The 19,528-nt window shown below is 46.6% G+C and overlaps 5 protein-coding genes across 5 annotated transcripts; 4 read left to right on the top strand and 1 right to left on the bottom strand.

Moving 5' to 3' along the window:
• Positions 1-1,804: 1,804 nt before the first annotated feature.
• Positions 1,805-4,208, bottom strand: afcA (Alpha-fucosidase A; the record flags this gene model as incomplete). The annotated part of the gene is made up of 4 exons (XM_031152986.1): positions 1,805-2,596; positions 2,649-3,940; positions 3,991-4,075; positions 4,128-4,208. 4 exons carry the CDS (start codon positions 4,206-4,208, stop codon positions 1,805-1,807), a joined length of 2,250 nt encoding a protein of 749 aa, XP_031002563.1.
• Positions 4,209-5,783: 1,575 nt separating this feature from the next.
• On the top strand, positions 5,784-7,862 carry LHYA1_G008066 (uncharacterized protein; the record flags this gene model as incomplete). The annotated part of the gene is made up of 3 exons (XM_031152987.1): positions 5,784-6,615; positions 6,670-7,562; positions 7,614-7,862. The coding sequence occupies 3 exons, from the start codon at positions 5,784-5,786 to the stop codon at positions 7,860-7,862; spliced, it is 1,974 nt and encodes a 657-aa protein (XP_031002561.1).
• A 2,332-nt stretch (positions 7,863-10,194) lies between these two features.
• On the top strand, positions 10,195-12,078 carry LHYA1_G008067 (putative transporter; the record flags this gene model as incomplete). Its single annotated transcript, XM_031152988.1, has 6 exons — positions 10,195-10,335; positions 10,399-10,467; positions 10,524-10,840; positions 10,989-11,117; positions 11,170-11,391; positions 11,454-12,078. The coding sequence occupies 6 exons, from the start codon at positions 10,195-10,197 to the stop codon at positions 12,076-12,078; spliced, it is 1,503 nt and encodes a 500-aa protein (XP_031002562.1).
• Positions 12,079-13,794: 1,716 nt separating this feature from the next.
• LHYA1_G008068 (uncharacterized protein) lies at positions 13,795-14,838 on the top strand (the record flags this gene model as incomplete). Its single annotated transcript, XM_031152989.1, has 1 exon — positions 13,795-14,838. The coding sequence occupies one exon, from the start codon at positions 13,795-13,797 to the stop codon at positions 14,836-14,838; it is 1,044 nt and encodes a 347-aa protein (XP_031002559.1).
• A 4,062-nt stretch (positions 14,839-18,900) lies between these two features.
• On the top strand, positions 18,901-19,434 carry LHYA1_G008069 (uncharacterized protein; the record flags this gene model as incomplete). The annotated part of the gene is made up of 2 exons (XM_031152990.1): positions 18,901-19,253; positions 19,278-19,434. The coding sequence occupies 2 exons, from the start codon at positions 18,901-18,903 to the stop codon at positions 19,432-19,434; spliced, it is 510 nt and encodes a 169-aa protein (XP_031002560.1).
• Between the last annotated feature and the right edge of the window lie 94 nt (positions 19,435-19,528).

Consider the following 19,528-nt stretch of genomic DNA (forward strand, 5'->3'; position numbering starts at 1 on the left):
GGGTTTGGTGGTGGGCATGAGAGGAGGAGGGTTGCTGGGTTTTTCGACGGGGTGGGGTGGGTTTGGAGGGGCTGGATCCGTAGGGGTCTCTAGAGATGCCATGACTGGTTTTGGTGTTGTGGAATCGAGATGCGAGAGAGTTTCTTTTTTTTTTTGGTAGTCGAGGTTGAGGATTCGATGGTTGGATGGTTTCCTTTATATGAGATTACAGTCAAGGTAGCAGCAGGATGGATATCTAAACTTATATGATTTCTATAATTTTGGTGAATGTCGAATGTTGAGTCCAAATGCTAATGACTAGCCCTGAATCACTTAGGGGTTTCTCGCTACCAGATCTCGCTTGAGTTTGGACCCCCCTTTCCCCTTTTCGTCGCGCTAGACCAATTAACTGTCTAGTAATAACTAAAGACTGGACTGTCGATATTTTGATCATCGAATCAGAACATCATTCTTTAAACATCCAGTCTGGGACTATGGGAAGGTTTTTATATTTACTCCTGGTATACGGATTTCTTTCCTCACAACTAAGATTGAATTAAACGTGTAATTAAACAGGCGAGTTGCGAACCTAAAAGAAATCTTGGATTTATATATATTCAAATCACAATTAACATGGTACCTACCTTTAGTACTAAGGAAGTAAGTCGTGCGCTCTGAGCTTTAAGAACCGGACTTATAGGGAGGCAACGGTTCTATTAGTCGGGCCCTAAACAGACTAAATACCTAACGTACCACTCACTCCTAAAGCTCTACATTTTCCAGTCGGAAAAAAAGAAATGAAGAATATCTTGGTGCTGCGATTAGAGATGTGTGTTTTGTCTTCTTTAATCTTTTAGTATAGTAAATCGATGCACTTGTATTTATCATAGATTCAAGCTATATATATACCCTGGAAAGTGATATTAATATTATAGGAAGATATAATCAAGATAGTAGGACCCTTTTATAAATTCTATTACTCATCCTTCTCACGAAACTCAAATGCTTTCCCCCTGTATATGATATCTCACAAACTTCGTCCGTGTAACCACTGCTCCATTAGCGCCGTTTCGTTCCATATGCCTGAATGATATTTTTATACCTTTCCCCAGAATTCACCTTCTCGCCTTCCTGGAACAGTGCATGTATATCTTATCTTCATCTGAACTCTTGGCTTTTTGCCGAAACCTTATTTCACCATCGGGTTCGATGCGATGTGCAACAAAAAAAGTTAAATATGGTCCGTATGAGGGTATGTGTGAAATATGGTCAGCGGTGGGTGGAGACGAGTGGGTTGTTGGCGTGTTGAAAGGGGGGTGGATTTTGCTTAGTTAAGCCGAGGGCGGGGCCTGGGGTGACTTCTTCTGGATATATTGAATTTGGATTTTGAAGATGCAATTGCGGGTTTAGTGTAATGGGGAAGATGAGTCAGCATATTGAGGAGGCCCCTGCCTCTATATAAGTCTTTCCATCGAAGGCATCTAACAGATAACAAGAATAGACACCTCTCCTTTGAAGAGCCTTCTTTGACCACACTTAATACAATTATGCCTACGTGAACTATACGACACACCGCTATATATTGGGGATGCGGTATACTCCATGTTAGCGCCCTTACATTAGTTGCCTGTTGTTCAGTGATGCAAGCGGTAGAGACTGACCTTTAGGTGTGGGTTTCGGGTCATTTTGATAGGGTGAAGTGCCTTGATGATGGATAAGGGAGGAACGGGAAGGGGTTGGATGGGCTGTCGCTTAAAGCTGTATGAGCTGACAATGCTAAGATGTGTTATGCCACGAGAATTTATTTGCGCTTTGAAGACCCAGCTTAAGCCAATATTGCGCCATCTTTATTCACAATCTTCCTTCCACTTCCACTTCCACTTCCACTTCCACTCCCACCCTTCACTGTCGCCGCTATAACAAGCCCGTCCCCATCCCAAGCAAAGTCCACCACTCCACCACCCCTAATCCTCAACCCCTTCACACTCCCGTTTCCCCACGCACTCGGTATTGCCGGCCCCAGCACCACCTCCTCCTTCCCCGGTAAATCCACCACAAGCATCGCCACCACCGCACCCACAAACCCAAAATTCGCATCGATTTGAAACGGCTTGCTTTTCCCACTATACATACTCAGCCCGTTTCCGGCCAAGTTCTCCGCGATGGTAAAACGAAGCTCGTAATAAGCTTCCGAGGTGTTGTTAAGCAGAGCCCAGCAAGCAGACCGCCATACTTTTTCCCATCCCGCGTTTGCGTCGGCGCCGAGACCGGGACCGCGGTTGATGAGGGACGATGAGATTGCGGATTGGATGCTGGTGTTGGTGTAGCCGGAGAGGAGGGAGGAGATGCTGTGGCCGGGGTACCAGCCGTAGAGGTGGGAGAGGTGGCGGTGTGTATCGTTGGGGACGTCGTAGCCGTAGGTGTCGGGGAGTTTCCATTCTTTGACTGTGCCGAAGGTGGAGATGTGGAGGCCTGTATCGAGAGTTTCGAGGGCAGTGGTGAGGGAAGTTGAGAGGGTTTGGTCGGAAGATGTAGGGGAAGGAAGGTAGGAGATGAGAGTAATGGTATTGGTGAAGAGTTGGTGGATTAGTTGTTGGTAGTGTGTGCAGCCAAAGGTCTGTATTTAAAGGGTGTTTAGTATCAATTATCTTGAAACAGGAGCAACTTACCGTAGGGCCATGTTCAGGGGAATTGCAAGGGTTCACGACCAATGTCCCGTCATTGAAGAATTTGTCTTCCTGAAGTTGAGAAAGCCAGAACTCTGCGACCCCACTGATGAGCGGATATGCTTGGTCTTCTAGCCACGTAGCATTTTGAGAGTAAGTAAAATGATCATAAACATGTTGCATCATCCATGCCATCTCCACTGGAATATTGGCCCATGAAGCTGTATCTCCCATAGCCGTATACCCAAAAATATTTATGAAGCTGTGACCAACCCAGCCGGGAGCGCCATATAATAGTTTAGCTGTATTCGTGCCTTGCGGTATCCAAGTATCTTGCATAAAATCCCAAAGCGGGGACTGAATGTTGCCTAGTCCGGTTGCATCGACCCCCCAATGATTCATTTGAATGTTTATATCGGTATGATAATCTGCACTCCAGGCTGCTTCAATGGTCTCGCTCCATCGCCCAGCTAGATTCGTTGGTAGACTATTCTCTCTTGAAGAAGATATGAAGAGGTGTCTGCCAAGCTGAAACAGTAGGGACTCGAGGTATGGATCGCCAGTATTGTTCGAGGTGTATCGACCGAGTATAACAGAGGTTTCCAGGTTAGCAGAACCTGCAGTATCCGGGAGATTTAAGTCGAATTGTCCCGCATGGCTTTGGTAATCTGTGATATGATCTTGCCGCAAGTCCTTCTCTGCCTTTTGCGACGCTGCTGAAGTTACAGATTCGACGTATGGACCTGGATCCACACCCTTGAATGAGAAACCAGACTTCTCATTGCCCGCTTTCTGGTCATAGTTGGTACCAGCCCCGATAACGAGACTGAGTTTCCGGCTCGTCGAACCGGCCGGGATGATTAGCACACCGGAAGTCGTGTTACTGCAATGTGACGACCCAACATCTCCAACAAGTTGCGCAATGCCATTGTACATCATCCCGGTGGGAGGGCCTAATTGGGTAATCCCAGTTGCCCGAACATGTCGATTACCGCAGGTCGTGTTGAAGAGAGACGAGTCAGTCAGCTGATTATCGAAAGCAATTGATATTTCCGGCAGATCTCCAGAAGACGTGATATCATAGACACAGACATGGTCGGGATATGAGCAGAAGACAACAGTGGTATATATGCTTCCTTTGTTTGTAGTATAGACTGTTGAATGAATTCCAGTATCGAGATCTAGAGACCTGCGGTACTTTGTTGCCGATGTGACCCCGCCAATCGCTACTGAAAGGTTGGCGAACACCTGGTATGATCCGTAGTTATCCTCATCCCCAAGAAGCTGCGAGACATCTGCAAGCTTCAATATTGAGCATCATGGTCTTCAGAGCGGAAAGACATACTCCCCGTCCCGTTTTGGAATATCCACTCTCTTATGCTAGGCAAGTACTGTGATTTGTCTGAGGTCGGATTTCCTCCCATGTATGACTGGTTTAATTCAGTGCGCTATTAAGCGGTCCTAAACATAGGCACGGCTTACTGATGTCTCGAATGGTCCCCCAGCCCAGAGAGAATCAATATTCAATACTACTTTCTCCGCACCGGGGTCGCCAAAAGCCATAGCTGAGGTAGTTCAGCATCCAATTAGGTATTGATTCATGATAACGCACCTCCTAATCGGCCATTTCCAACAGGGAAAGCTTGCCTGATTACGTCTCCGAATGTAGCAGGGCTACTTGACCACAGTACTTTGCTCTCTACAAACAGGGCCGCAAATGAAAAAGAAACAACGTGGGATAGAATCGAGAGCTTCATAATTGTCATAAAGCAGAAGCAGAAAGTAGCTATAATAACCCGTGATAGCAGTAGGCACCAGGAACAAGGCACCTTGCCATCTTATAAGTTCCAAGAAGAGAAATTTGCGGGGTAAAAACGGGAATGGAAAGCAATCTTAACTTCATCAACCATACGAGTATTTCGGCCGCGAGATCATATGCAGAACCCCCGCATCAAATATCCAGCCCTTTTAATAAAATATGAGAGTTTATCCGTCAAGAGGGGAGGGGAGGGGAGGGGACGATGGTTCGGTTCGGGAATATAATAAACCGAAACTTCAGGCGGCTAAAGGCAACGTGGTTTTTGAGCTCTGACGTAGGGCTCTATATAGTAAAAGTAAGGTATGAAAGTACGGAAACGACGGGAAAAGTAAGGTATGGACTGCTTCTCTGACTCAAAGGATTGAGGCTCAATGACAGTTGCTGGTTGTAGATAATTGCCGAGGGTGAGTTGGCATGAAGCCGAGCAAGCACTGCCCCGTCCCGTACTGTGATTTTTCCTTGGGAATTTTATCCCCAGTGTAGACGTTGGGCATGAGCGAGGGCCATGTCTTATGAAGGGAAGAGGCTCTGATTGAAGCTTGGGCATGATACAAAGGAAATTTTAAAGGCGCGTGGAGGAAGCAATGGCAATGTTCTAGTGGGGTGTGGTGCGGTGCGGTGCGGGTCGGGTCGTCGTATACTCGTACCACGTGACTCTCTCTACTCGGTAATCAGCCCAGCCCTCTGCCCCTCCTTCAGGCATCATCGGCGTCTCAAGCGTACTGATTTTCAATCCAACTCGAGTCGGCCAGGTACTCCCGTCCTTAATATAGCCTCCTTCAACTCCATAGCTCCTGTCACAGATTTCACAGCCCAGAAATCTGCATCGTACTACGTAAAGCGACTACTCCTCCCCAACAGTCCCTATGCATGCGGCATTACATCAATAGCGGAGAGTTCACCAGCCATCGCGACTTTCCACTTTCCACTTCCCACTTCTCGTCTCTCACCGAATAAGCAGACACCTGAACTTGGCAGCACGCATATTAGCGGACCACTGAAAGGAGCACCGGGCATTGGGTTTCACCCTACTCACCACATCCATGATCATTTGAGCCTGTGACAGCGCACGAAGCACCTTGGGATCACACCAGTTGCCGTGCCCAACTAAACCAGCCCCTCCTTTTGGCAAGGTTGCCGTCATCCCCACCACGGACCACAGTCCAGACAAGATCGTATCCTCGCAGCCTTATGCTTGACCAACATTACCACTTGCTTTACCTGAGCAGCATTTCGCATCGTCTTGAGCATATCTGTTTGCCATTTCCTCACAGCTCACGACGACGATAGATAGATAGATAATCCAGCCAACAGACGCAATGTCTCGGCGTGGAGGGACAGTTTACGAAGAGCGCGACTACTATTCACGTGAAGGCCCCCCTCCTGCCCCCCCTCCACCTCCTCCGGCTCCTGTTCGAACTCGAGAGCGCGAGAGGGACTATGAGGAAATCGACACCTACTCCCGACGAGAACGAGAGCCAGAGCGGGGTAGTCGCCCAGATTTTCTACGAGAGGACTATGGCCGACCGGATCCCGGGCAGCTTGTCGTGAGAGAGCGAAAAGAAGAAACCTTCAGAAGACCCCGATCTCCATCTCCTACTCGAAGTGTATACCGGGAGAGAGTTATCACGAGATCTCCGAGCCCTCCTCCAGTGCGGATCCGAGAGCAACGAACCGAGAGAGCCATCCAAAGGTCCCCCAGTCCCCCTCCTCCGGTAAGAATCCGTGAGCAGCGCACCGAAAGAATTATCCAAAAATCTCCAAGTCCTCCTCCATTTGAAAGAGTCCGCATTATCGAGCGGGAGAGAGAGCGATCGCCAACCCCACCACCAGAGCGATTGCGCGCCCGAGTGGTTGAAACTAGGGAACGAATTCGAGAGCGCTCACCATCTCCCGTTCGCAGCGTGTACAGGGAGAGGGTCGTTGAAAGAGAGAGGACTCCTTCGCCCCCACCAGTCCGGATTCGTGAGAGGATTGTAGAACGAGAAAGAGAACGTTCTCCATCCCCGCCACGAGTTGAAAATATCCGAATCCGAAACTTTGAACGGCGTCCTTCTCCTTCACCATCCCCTTCCCCATCTCCTCCGCCAACTATACGCGCGCCTCCTATCCACCAAGAAATCATCACTCACCACAGACACATTGATCATGGTACTACAGTCCTCCGATCTACTTGATTACTCTTGTGCTGACAGCTGACTCTAGGATTTGAAATCGCACATGTCCCTTCTCCGCCTCCTCCACCCCGCCGCAGAGAAAAAGAGACTGATATAGATATCCATACATCGCGCAATAATACCGAAATCGACATCAAGCAAACATCCTCCCGTTCTCGAACCCCACAACCGACTTCTACATCATTAGCTCGTCGAGAGAAATTTTACGACGATGACTCTTCCATCTTCGAGGGGGAACGAGATTCATTGAAGATTCGAGATACAAAGTTTGATATCAGCAGCCGACGTAGCGTGAGTGCACGACCAGATACGCGAGAGCGAGAGAGGGTCCGAGTAGATATTAGGGATGATGAGAGCGAGGGGGGTTACTATAGACGAAGGGCAGATGAGAGAGCCTACATTGGGGAGGCATACAATGGAGCTACAAAGGATTGGGCAATTGTTGATGTACCGCCGGGAACCGAGCGGGTGCAATTGGATGGCGTCGGCGGAGGAAGTGAAGAGATCACGTGGCAGAGATATAATGGGGTTAGGAGAAGCAAGTTCATCCCAGAACGAGATCGCTTTCCTGAACGGGCTCCTGAGAGGATCCCTGAGAGACTCCCTGAACGTGGGGTTGAACGAGAAAGAGAGAGAATCGAGATCAGGGACGACCCTAGGCGAGAAGGCACCGGCATGGAAATTGAAATATCCAGCAGTCGCAGACGCGAAGGTGGTGGCTCATATGAGCGCGAATACGAAAGGATTGAGGAATCCAGCGATCGACGCATTGGTATGCCTCGACCTCCTCCAAAGGCGCGCGACGAAAGTCTATGGACGGAAATCACCAAGGATCTCGTGAGCCGAGAAGCTATTGAGGAGATGGGTTACGATTTCGAAGAGACCGAGTTCTTCTTCTACATTATCCAATACTTGAAATATGTATGTTTCCTTCCGTCCATCATTTGTTTAAAGATGCTAACAATCCTCTAGGAGGATGTTCTCGAGCTCGTCAAAGTTACCGAGAAGATACGCCGCGAGCGCCAAGAACGCATTCGTGAAATCGAGCGCGAGCGGGAACGAATCGAGAGAAGGGACCGCGAGCGAGATGAATGGGAGCGATTCAGTAAACGAAAGGAGCGAGAAGTGCCAGCATATGATGACGAGCGCATTATTGAACGAGAAATCATTTACGAGGGTGGGCGCCGTGGACCACCACCGCGCAGAGGGGGCGGCTGGTAAACTGATGAGGCTTATGATGACACGGCTGTTATGATTGCATAGCGAAGCGAAGCGATGCTTGTATTTCCTTTTCTCATTTTTCTCTCTTTCTATTCTGCCGCATATTCTGGTGGGTAGAAGACAGCTCGGGATGCTACAATTCCCGCAGAATCCATTTCCCTGTATGTGTTGGAGGCCACAAGGGGCAGGCGTTGGGCTTGTGAGCAAGTGACCGTGGTTGCTGGATAGGGAGGAATATGTGGATAGATTTTTCTTATGAACTACGAATGATGAATAAACATATATGACGTGCCCCCTTTTCATTTGGTATCTTATTGGCACCGGGGGCTCCACAGGCCCCAAGTTTTATAAGTCATTCTTAATGGTGGGAATGACCTCTTCTCCCCAGTCCAAGTGCCTCTAGTGAATGGAATTTGAATGTCTCATAAAAATCAAAACATTATGCAATTGGATCAGACCGAGGTCTTCACATTGTTTCTAGAGTTTCGGACATCTTGGACAACCATCTCACGCTAGCGCGAGAACGTTGTAAGGTATGACCGAGCCTATCTGCATACATATATCTGCAAGGACAAAGTTAATTATCTACTTCCAGGTCGCAGCAGCCCAAAAACATCATGGATCGAGGATGCGGTCCCATCCGCCCCAACAAGCAGACATTCAAGACCATGTACGAAAGAGGTTATCGAACCTGGTTCATTCTTTACGAGATAGCAGTTGCGGATATTCACTCTCACGTTCCTTGGTGGGAGCTTGAAGTTGCTTTCCCGAGCGACCTTGTGGTCGACGCGGCGTTCTCGAATATTGCGTTTGTCAAGGGAACTTCTACGTGGAGGACCACGAACGATTCTTGCGATTTGCCGTCTTTTGAACAAGAATTCCTGATCTCAGTCGCGTCTGATGCTCGCGTGTGGTTCTGGATATCTCAGATGCGCAGCCGCGATGGTTTGGTGGGGAACATGATCATGTTGCTATCCTCATACTTGCTCGGACGTACGTTCTTTCGACACGCTGGGCAGAAATTATGCCCGGGGCACATGGGCCTGAATATACCAAAAGCAGAAGCAAATTGGGATGTCAGCCAGTTGTAGTTTTCAGAGGATTCTAGCGCGGATATTATCGAATTGGGCGATATTGATGATGCTGCTGCTCGATGGTAGGCAGAGGTTCTTGCTATAGAGGGCGGTTGGAGTGCCACTCTCTTGAGTGACCAAAGGTCATATTCTTTATGAACCATGGTACACCAAGCTAGTCTTAAGCCAGCACTTCATCTTATCACGCCGCACGAAATCTCATTACTCTTCGGCTTGGTGCCCTGCAGCATCTTTCGCAACTGCCTTACACTATCTCTCTAGCTCTTACGAGTATCATAAACTATCTAAATAGAGCCAAGCTGCTTTAGCTGCAGCTTTAATTCTTGCTGTGGTCAGATACAACAACACAAAAGCTCTTGTATCAGTAACACTCTCAGATGCAGGAGAAATCTCACGTGTCGATGAGGCTCGACTGCTGTACCTGTGCCATGACCAACTTTACACAGGTCCTCCGCTCTTCCCATTCGCTCCCTTCGGTTCTACCGCATTAACGGACATCAACATTGGCGTTCGTCAACATCCAAAATGCAATACAAGTCATAGCCTCGAATACGAAACTTTGACCTAGCGATGCGGTGATGGTAAACGCACAACTGCCGTTTTTCTACACCTCCCCTTCCGTGTCAAGAATGGAAATTCAATGAACACTAATATCTCAGTCGATTACGATAATCTGGACCAGGAAGAAGATAATTCGGAGATGGTAGTTGCCGAGAGTGGTATTAGAGAACATGGCCAATTACAGGCGATACTCGTTCTACGGTGGAAAGCAACCTTCATGGATGGCTAATGATAACGATCACGACGAGAAGCAATTCACTTTGAACAAGTGGTGTCAAATGAAGCCTTGTATGCAGCTAATAAATCGGCTTCTATCGTTTGCTTATCAACGCACTGCGAGATTTACCTGCAAGGTCGTCGCCTATATTGCTTGTTTGAGAAGGTTACTATATCAGGTTTTTGATGTTTCACAATTTCTGAGACATTTTGGATGTCGGTCATAGTCGGTATCAATCCTCATATAGGAGCCTTGGCAAAGTCGTATACTTTCCTTTGTGCAGTGTGAATAATCTTTTAGCCTTCAGTTGAAGGTTTATGAGCCTTGGATCTGAATTGAATGTCTCAACCCAGATCGTACAACAGGAATGTGAATAGGAAAGTGGGAAAATGGCGATATTGTATAAATACTTTCTTTTGTGCAGCAGGTACCACAACGATAACAACAGGTGTTACAGAACATGGCGGGGTTAAATTCGACGCAAGATTTCCCTCTCTCGGCGACGAACAAGAACCAAATGGAGAATATCGAGGATGTTGATACTCCAGAGAGCGATCTTCAAGCTAACCTTGGTACGCGTGTTGAGCTCACGGAGGAAGATGTAAGGCCCCTTCCCGAGACAGCTCGATAGTTCTAGTTCTGAAGGTGACTTACATGAAAATAGAACAAGAACATCCGGCGGAAGACAGACAAACGGATCTTAACAATCCTCGTCTGGGTTTACTTCCTCCAAGTGCGTATCTCTCTATCCTTGTCAATCGAGCACTCTCTAACAGCTCCAAATTTAAGATCCTCGATAAATCCGTTCTGGGATACGCCTCAATCTTCGGCCTCCAGCAAGACACCGGTCTCAAAGGAAACCAGTACTCCCTAGTCGGTTCCATTGCACAAATCGCCCAGCTAGTATGGCAGCCGTTTTCTTCGATACTCATCGTCAAAGTCCCACATCGCATCCTCATGCCAGCACTCGTTCTCGGATGGGGAGTTGCGCAAACGGCAATGGCAGCGTGTCATAGTTATCGTGGTCTTCTCGCTACTCGATTCTTTCTCGGGCTCTTTGAAGCGGGGTGTTTACCCCTTTTTAGCGTAATTACTAATCAGTGGTAGTAAGTTTTGGAATCTTATTTATTGCCTATACGGGCATTTTTCTGGAATTTTTGCATCTTGTCTCTACTCTTGGGACAGGTTTTGAGACTCTCGATCCGTATCTATCCACCTTTAAAAGAGTAACGCTAACTTGCCGTTCTTCTCCAGTCGTCGAGCTGAACAGCCGATTCGAGTTGCTGCTTGGTATGGGACGAATGGACTGGCTACGATTGCCGCTTCCGCACTTTCCTTTGGATTAGGTCATATCCGGTCAGAGGTTCTTAAGTCTTGGCAGATGTAAGTCTAATGTTCCATGTGATTCAAGAACAGGAAACTGACGTACTTTTAGAATATTCCTCTTCGTAGGCCTTATCACTATAGTCAGCGCGCCCTTTGTGTATTTTTTCTTGGAAAATTCTATTACAACAGCCCGCTTCTTAACGCCACACGAAAGGGAACAGGGTGTCGAACGTCTTCGCGCAAACCAAACCGGAATCGGCTCCCGAGATTTCGAATGGAGTCAGGCTTGGGAAGTCCTCATTGAACCCAAGACCTACCTTTGGATCAGCATGTCACTGTTCTCAAACCTCGGCGCATCGGTAACTAATACCTTCGGGCCTCTGATCCTCAAAGGGCTAGGTTTCGACAAATACATCACGTCCCTGCTAAACATCCTTTCGGCGCCGTGCAATTCATCATCATCATGCTCGCCTGCTACGCAGCCCAGAAAGCCCGAGTCAAAGCCCCCATGCTCCTATTTCTCGTCATGCCAGTAATAGCAGGTCTGGCAATGCTGTACGCGATTCCTAGAAACAAGACCGCGAGCCTCCTAGCAGGCTATTACCTCCTCGCGTTCATGTTTGGCAACAACCCGTTGATCGTAAGCTGGATTGTGGGCAACACTGCAGGTACGACGAAGAAGTCCATCATCATGTCCGTTTACAACGGCGCGGCATCCGCGGGGAACATGGTCGGGCCCTTGCTTTTCAACGCGAGTGATGCGCCGGCGTATCGTCCCGGGCTGAGGGCCGTGCTTGCCATTTTCGCTGCGCTAGGAGTAGCTGTCTTGCTTCAGTGGGCGAATCTGATGTTCTTGAATCGGTTGCAGCGGAAGAAGAGGGTTGCGAATGGTAAAGTGGCGGATATGAGGGATCTTTCGATGGAGGATCGGTATATGGGGGTTGATGGGGAAGGGGTGGGAGAGCATGCGTTTGATCTGACGGATAGGAAGAATGATGAGTTTGTGTATATTTATTGAGGCTATTTGGGTGGTTGGGATTTTGGTTTTTACTTCCCAACAATTGATTACTTCAGGGTGCTGCTTTTCGAAAACCTCCCCCTTTTACCTCTACGGAAAAGATGTTACCTCGAACGTTAGTTGACCAGTAAGGATATAACTTGCATCCTGTAGTGAAGCTATTAGTTGGGCTAGCCAATTTAGTGAGTATATCAAAAACTTCACACGCGCCTGTTATTACACCCAGAAATAAACTTTCCATATAGCACCTTCATCCAGATTGGTATAGATAAATAGATACTAGAATTACTAAGTTGAATTTCCCCCTTTTAGCCTTCAAATAAAATACCAATTGGACGATTGCACAACATAGCATCTAAGGCAGACAGACGGCGCTCTCATTTCTTGAAGGTTTTAGAACATCAAGACTCCTGCCGGTACTAGTAGCCGGTTCGTCCTTCAAAGTAAGCGAAGGAGGAAACAACTACTGTATTATGTGGTGAATTAAGCGCATACAATAGCGATCTCGTATTACACAGTGAACAGGATTTTTAATCTCCTGTTATAGTTCAACATAGCCTCGTGATTTGAGATTACAAAAGACGATATAGGGAAGTGTGGTGGTATTTGCGGCCCCCGGCTAATATCCACCCCCTTTACGAGCTCGAACGGCAAGGCTGCATGGGGGAAGGATCTCGCTTCTGCACTTTACTGTACTGTACTGTAAGCTTGCCATCGATACGAAGTATTACTACCACCGCAATCACCACCACATTTATGCCGCTTCCTTCCTTCGTGCCACACGTTACCTTTGGCTGGCGCCAAGACGAATTGAAGATACCCTCATCTAATGATCAACGATGTACAATGTAGTATCTGTTTCATGTGTGCAAGCCACATTTATTCGGCGGCAACGCGCAATCAGCCAATCTCATGAACATCAAAGTTACGAGATATGTGGGCGGTCTGCTTACTCCGCATCATCTTAACTTGGTTTCAGCAGGCGGCTCTCAGCCTTGTTTTCATCTCACAAATCTTCGCTGCAGTTCCTTACCTCCGCACAATCTCATTGTTCCATTTTTTGTTTATTACGGCTTCTGTTGAGAATTCTTTCATTTCTGTCTTCTGAAAGGGTTTAATTGAAGATATTGTTTTCTGTAATGCCGCCGTTAGTGTAAATGTACGAGGCGTCAACGACAGGGGTATAGTCTTCTGTGTGGAATAAATTTTGAGTTGAGCCTCCATTGAGGTACCCCCAAGGCTACCAAATAGCCCTAAGAATATCGTACTTTGAGTAGGCCTCAGGATGGGGCTTAGGAAATGTTCCGGACGCAACGTTGAAAATCCCTTGGTGGTCCCTTCATTTCTTCTGCTCCTGCTATACTATTCTGATGCTTATGCTACCTTCGATTTTCATCGTTCGACGTATTCCGGACTACTGGAAATCATCCTATTCCTTCTACTGATGTTACTTTGATCTTACTGATCCTCTATATGAGATCCCATAATGTCCACGGTAGGTGATCAGTTCATCTCATCAAAGTATATAGATAGCTTCATTATCCAGCGATTCCAAATATTTCTCGTCATCAAGAGCTCCAACAGCAAACAACAACACTCCTTACACTCCTTACAAGTTCATTTTTTCAAGACGCAATATTTCCAGAGCTTACATTCATTCATTTCTCAACTACAACACTTCAAACACTTTACGGTCTCTCACCTACCACTGCAGCAATGCCTTCATTCTCAGCTCCTTTCCTTATCATTCTTGCCTTGGCAACTCAGTCTTTTGCCGCTCCCGCTGCTATCCCGAACTCATACAACGAGGCATCAAACTTGGTAGACAACTACATCGCCAAACGGTTTGACGATGGTCAGTACCATTGGACTGAAAGCTCTACAGCGGCCACCTCTACCTTGAGCCCACCCCTCTACACTTATGGAGGACCCCTCAACTCAACCTCTATCCTTCCAACTGGCTCGGTCGTTCCAAAGTTGTCTGATACTGGTAAAGCCACCCGTGTCACTATCACTGCCACTGCCACTGCCCCCAGTGTCACTAGCACTCGTCTCTCCCAGCCTATTTCCTCTGCGACTTCGTCCTCCCCGACTTCCTCGTCTGCCGCTGGAGTATCCACTACTGGTACTGTTACCGAAAAGGACTTCTCAGGAGATGGAGGCAATGGCTGGCCTACTATCGACCAATGGTTGAGTTTCGATGACCTCTGGGCCAGAAACGTCAAGGAGATGGGCTCTTGCTATGCTGCACCGGGAACGGTTGCCCAAGCTCCCACTACCGACGACGAGAAGACAGACATCCTGGCTTCCATCAAAGATGTAGCCCAAGAAACCGGTGTCGATGACCGATACATCTTAGCAACAATCTTACAGGAGTCTTCCGGATGCGTGAGAGCCGGTACGACTCTCTCGCCTGGTGCCGAAATCTCGAACCCCGGTCTCATGCAAGACCATAACGGAACCCACACTTGCCATGACAAGCCCGCTCCTTGTCCCAAAGACACCATTACGGGAATGTTAATGGATGGAACCAATGGCACTCTTGGCTTGCCGGGTGGCGGCGACGGCTTGAAGCAAACTTTGGCCCAGGCTGTGACTTTGGGTGCCAAAGACGGCTCAGCTCAAGCAGCTTATTGGTCATCCAGAATCTATAACTCTGGAAGTTATGATGGAAAGAAGGCGCTGGAGGATCCAAGTCTTGGTGCCACTGCGGACTACTGTGACAAAATTGCCAACCGTCTGATCGGATGGGTCGGCTAAACATAATTTGAGATATCCAGACGAGCTTTATACCCTTTTTTTTTAAATTTATTCTTGAAATTTAGGTTTGCTTTGAAGCATGGGATTGGGCGGTTTTGTTTTGGTGTTATTTTTGATGTATACTAGAGTATTCGTACCAGAGTTGAGATTTGACTTATGCATCTATGGAGTTAGGGCATGTAAATAACATAGACTTTTGAGTACTCATTGTTCACAATCCTGGTCATACTATTGTCGTGATCTGAATTGGGATTTCTAATCCAGAGAATAATCTTGAGATGAGGTATTGTATAGTATAAAATTTCCGTTTATTTGGAAATGCTTCGTAAAACAATAGTTGTTTTCTAGATATTCTATAATTATGAGCAAATATGAACTTGAAGTGAAGACTTAATATGTGTAGAAAACTCGCTTCAAATTTCCTTCTAGGGCTAACTCACATTCTATGGTTTTCGATCGACATTCAATCACATGATGCTCCTCATTAGTTTCCACTACCAGCACTACATTCCAAGTTCTTCAAGATCCATTGTCGCCCAATAATCATCCCTCCTTTTCTGCATCTAAGCAAGCGCTACTACTTTGAAGTCATCCGACCGCCACTGATCAGTCTGCCATCCATACTCAATATAAATCGCCTTCATACTCTAGCCAATGGTGTCAGTATGTTTCTAGAAAATATGAGTTGGGGATTTATAAAGAAACTAGCACACAGCTCCATTCTCCTCTCTTTCACCCCAACCTGTTGTATCGTAATCGCCACTTTGTAGAACTCTCATCAATTCTAGGCCCCGGAACTTCTCCTTCCATTCTTCGAAGAACTCTGTTATCGGCAGAGTACGGTAGGCACGCCACGCATCAGGGGAATCTTGACTTGGTTCTGCACGCTCAGGATGTTCTTGCTGTATCCAATCCGTGATCGTGCCTAACAATTCTTGTTAATCCCTCGATACTACAATGAACAATTGCCCTAAGAGAGGGGAAATAGAACAGGGCCAACCTTTCTCTGTGTTTAGAAGTAACCAGCTATCATCTCTACCTCCGTCGGTGAGAATCGCCACATGTTCAGGAATATCCCCAGCTCCATAACGTGAAGTCGTCTCAATCCCTCCTAGCCTCTCGAAAACCGGTTTGAGGGACTGACCATACCACCAGGTTGCTGAAGTAGAGAATGATATCTCGATGTGGTCTTTGGGGTAGGGGGATGCTTGTACAGGTCGATTACACTGTCATTTTTCTTCGGGGGTGCTAAAATCTGAGGCGTGATATCAGGCCAGCCGCCGACGGATGGATACTCGATCACTACGGGTGAAGAAGTAGGGAGGGCGGTGAAAATCTCGTAGAATGAGGCAACAGCAGCGACGGCTGTATTGTGGTCGTATTTAGACAGCCATTGGAAGTAATCTGAGTGCCTGCCGCGTGGTGGGAAAGCTGGGGGTTGGTAGAGAGTTCAAGAAACAAGTGTGTGTACATGTGACAGTGGTCCAACGAGTGACTTGGCTTTTTCATTGACAGCTAAAGTCGCTTATATATCTTTATGCAGACTCACGTGCCAATGAACTGCAGTTTATTCAATTTCTGCTTTTGGAGTATTATGGTGTCGACACTGCTTGGCTCATTTCTCGATACACTATCAACTTCTACTGCTGTTTTGCTCGGCGAAGTAATTCCACAAGTATCGCTTCATCCCGGAGGTAATTACAGATGAAATTTACAATATAATATCCCTTGAAGTGTTTTCCTTAGCCCCAGTCGTCAATTCCCAGCAAAGAAAGACATTGGCTCGCTAGACGGCCAGAAAGCATGCGGTATTGATATTGTAGCTTGACTAGTTTCCCGAAAATTTTATATCCGTGGCCATGAAAACCACGGAAAGGAGTTCAGATTCTTTGCTGACACTACTGGTGTGCATAAGTTGAGCCGGCAGGAATATTTTCCCACGTAGCGTCGACTTTGCCCTCATGACCACATCTTTTCTGTCCACTGATCCCGTTTCACCATAAGAAATGATTTTCACACCCATTGATGAAAACAACAATGTACCCTTCTTTCATATTCTGAGACCAGATCCAAAAACGATGCAGAAGCTGAGACGAAAACTGTTGTAACTCCCGCCGAAACAAGAAAGCCCCATGGGGTATCCTTTCTCTATAACAGAGTGGATACCTTTTTAGAGCACTCAAAAAGTGACTAACTACTTTGATCTGATTATAAGTTCTTGGCAAACATTCTTTTACTTTGTCATGGTAGAATTTAGCGATGATTTGATTGTGTTTACTTTCGCCCTATGACACACAATGGTAGTATCAAGAATGACTTCTCACTCAGGGTGAGATGAATCTTCAGATGTTCATATAGTTATCATTTGCTATTCGTATGCCTCAAGATAGAGTTTGTATGACGCTTTGCTATCCTTGAATCAACATTGTTTGAGACGAATTTATGTTGCCATGCAAATTTCGTTAGCCTTCATCATTTGTTTGCAGCTTATAGTGTGGATGAATACTAATCTTTAGTTCAAAGTGACTGTAATGACTTTGTTTACGCAACCGTTGCCCCGTATCTTGTATGCTGGCTCACAATAGTGCTATATAAGGCATCCAGCCTTCTCCTACTCTATCGTTGGAACATAATCATTCAAATCTCGTTAGATATTCACGAAAGAAAGTACTAAACTAGCATACGAGAAATTGTACTCTTATTACGCTGAAAATATTCCAAATGGCGTCCAAAATTCTCAGCCTCGCGTGCGCTTTCTTGGGTCTCTTCGCTTTAACAAGAGCATACGATGTCTTCCTCGTAGATTGTTTCTACCAATGCAGCAACTACAGCGCAATGGCACTATATAGTTCACCAGTTGAGGCTCGCAATGTCACATCTCCCGACGCGTTATCATTTGTCAATGTACCATCCATCGATTGGGAAAATGGTGACCATGATGCTGTATTCCGCGGCGGGGATTTGTTTAGATCCACGTTCCCTAAGAATGGTTCTATACCACAAGTGTATTGGGTCAATTCTCCAGATAATCAGTATGTAGTTCCTCATTTGGGTTTAATGATATATGCTGACTGGCTGGGATGACAGGCCGCCATGGTTTTACGATTGTTATGCAGAGTCTAACACGAGCACGATTTTGTTTACGGATCAAAGCGGTGCACAATGCTTTAAGAAGTACATCTGTAACGCCATGAATCCGCCATATGCAAAGGTTCTAAACGGGACACTGTAGACTTTTGGGTCTGTAGAACATGTGTAGGATAGTCTAGTGATGCATGACTTATTCCAACTTCGTCTTGATATTTAATGAGAAGCCGCCTATCACTGTGCGTCTCAATGCAAGATAGTATCCAAAGGCCCGTACTGAATAAACAGTCCAAGGTGCGGTGAAATATATGCCAGTTCTATTTATGAGAGCTTAAAGGTATCGAAGTAGAGCCCCGCTTGGATGCCTCAAATTTCGCCTATTTCAAAGGGGAAAGGGGGAGGCAGTGAAGATAAAAAGCGGCGTTAGATGTCCGACACGTCAATGTAGAAGTTCGCTACAAGGAGTGCCGCTTTCTGATCCTAACCGAGAGGAGGGGTACATGCAGTACAGATAGACGTCAAATTAAGAATATAGACTAAGCATGTACACCTGTCAATTCATGTCATTTGGCCGTAGCCTTGAATAACACAAGTCGTGACAAATACAAAAGTTACAAAATTATGTTCTTTTCTTCAGTCCGGAACCCTTATGTTTATCAAAGGCTAAAATATTTCCGAAATTTCTACACAGCATGGGTGCTCTCTTCAATAAGCAATTACTCCATGCATGCGACTTTATTGGTCACAATACGTCGAAATTTGCTATGTGGCCAATCACGGTTGCCGGAAATTTCCACCGAGGTGATGAGTGTCCCGTAAGCACGGGGAAGCCGCAACCTCATTAGAATCCTTCATCCTTCGTACATATTTATATAGAAGAACATCAACTCTTAATTCCCCACTCGCATTATTTACCTCAAAGAAGTCCAAAATAAGACATCCAAAAATACACCGATCGTCGCAAATCTACTCACAATGGCACTCTTAGCCTCGCTCGCCGTTGGCTTCGTAGCCTTTATCCACGTCTACATTCTTGTCCTCGAAATGTTTCTCTGGGCCACCCCTCGCGGCCTCAAAGCCTTTGGCCTTTCAAAAGATTTAGCCATCAAAACGAAAGCTCTTGCCGCGAATCAGGGCCTCTACAACGGCTTCCTGTCCGTCGGACTCGTGTGGGGCTTACAGCATCCGGTTCCAGAATTTGGGAAACAGATCCAGTTATTCTTCTTGGCTTTTGTTGCAACCGCGGGGATATTTGGAGCTGCTACGGCGAAGGCTAAGATTCTTTTCGTGCAGACTGTTCCGGCTACTCTCGCGATTGGAGTGGTCTTGTTTGCATAGTTATTGGTGATCAGTTGGGAGATCGACGAAAGGTGTGGTCTTGGCCCATGGGCTATGACATGTGACACTTGCGAGGAGATTTTGCATATGATTGCCAATGATAGAGATAGGGGGTTTCATCTCTTAGGAAAAGAGATGGTTGATAGAAGCAAATTCTGGTCACGTGGATAAAGTGAAGAAGAGAACTTCATCCGCGTTTAGCTCCGGGAGGTATAGAGCGGATCTCCTAAGTGCAGAATATATCATAATACAAGTACTCATCGAG

This window comes from Lachnellula hyalina (assembly GCF_007821495.1).
Source record: "Lachnellula hyalina strain CBS 185.66 chromosome Unknown contig00162, whole genome shotgun sequence".
In the NCBI taxonomy this organism is placed as follows: Eukaryota; Fungi; Ascomycota; class Leotiomycetes; order Helotiales; family Lachnaceae; genus Lachnellula; species Lachnellula hyalina.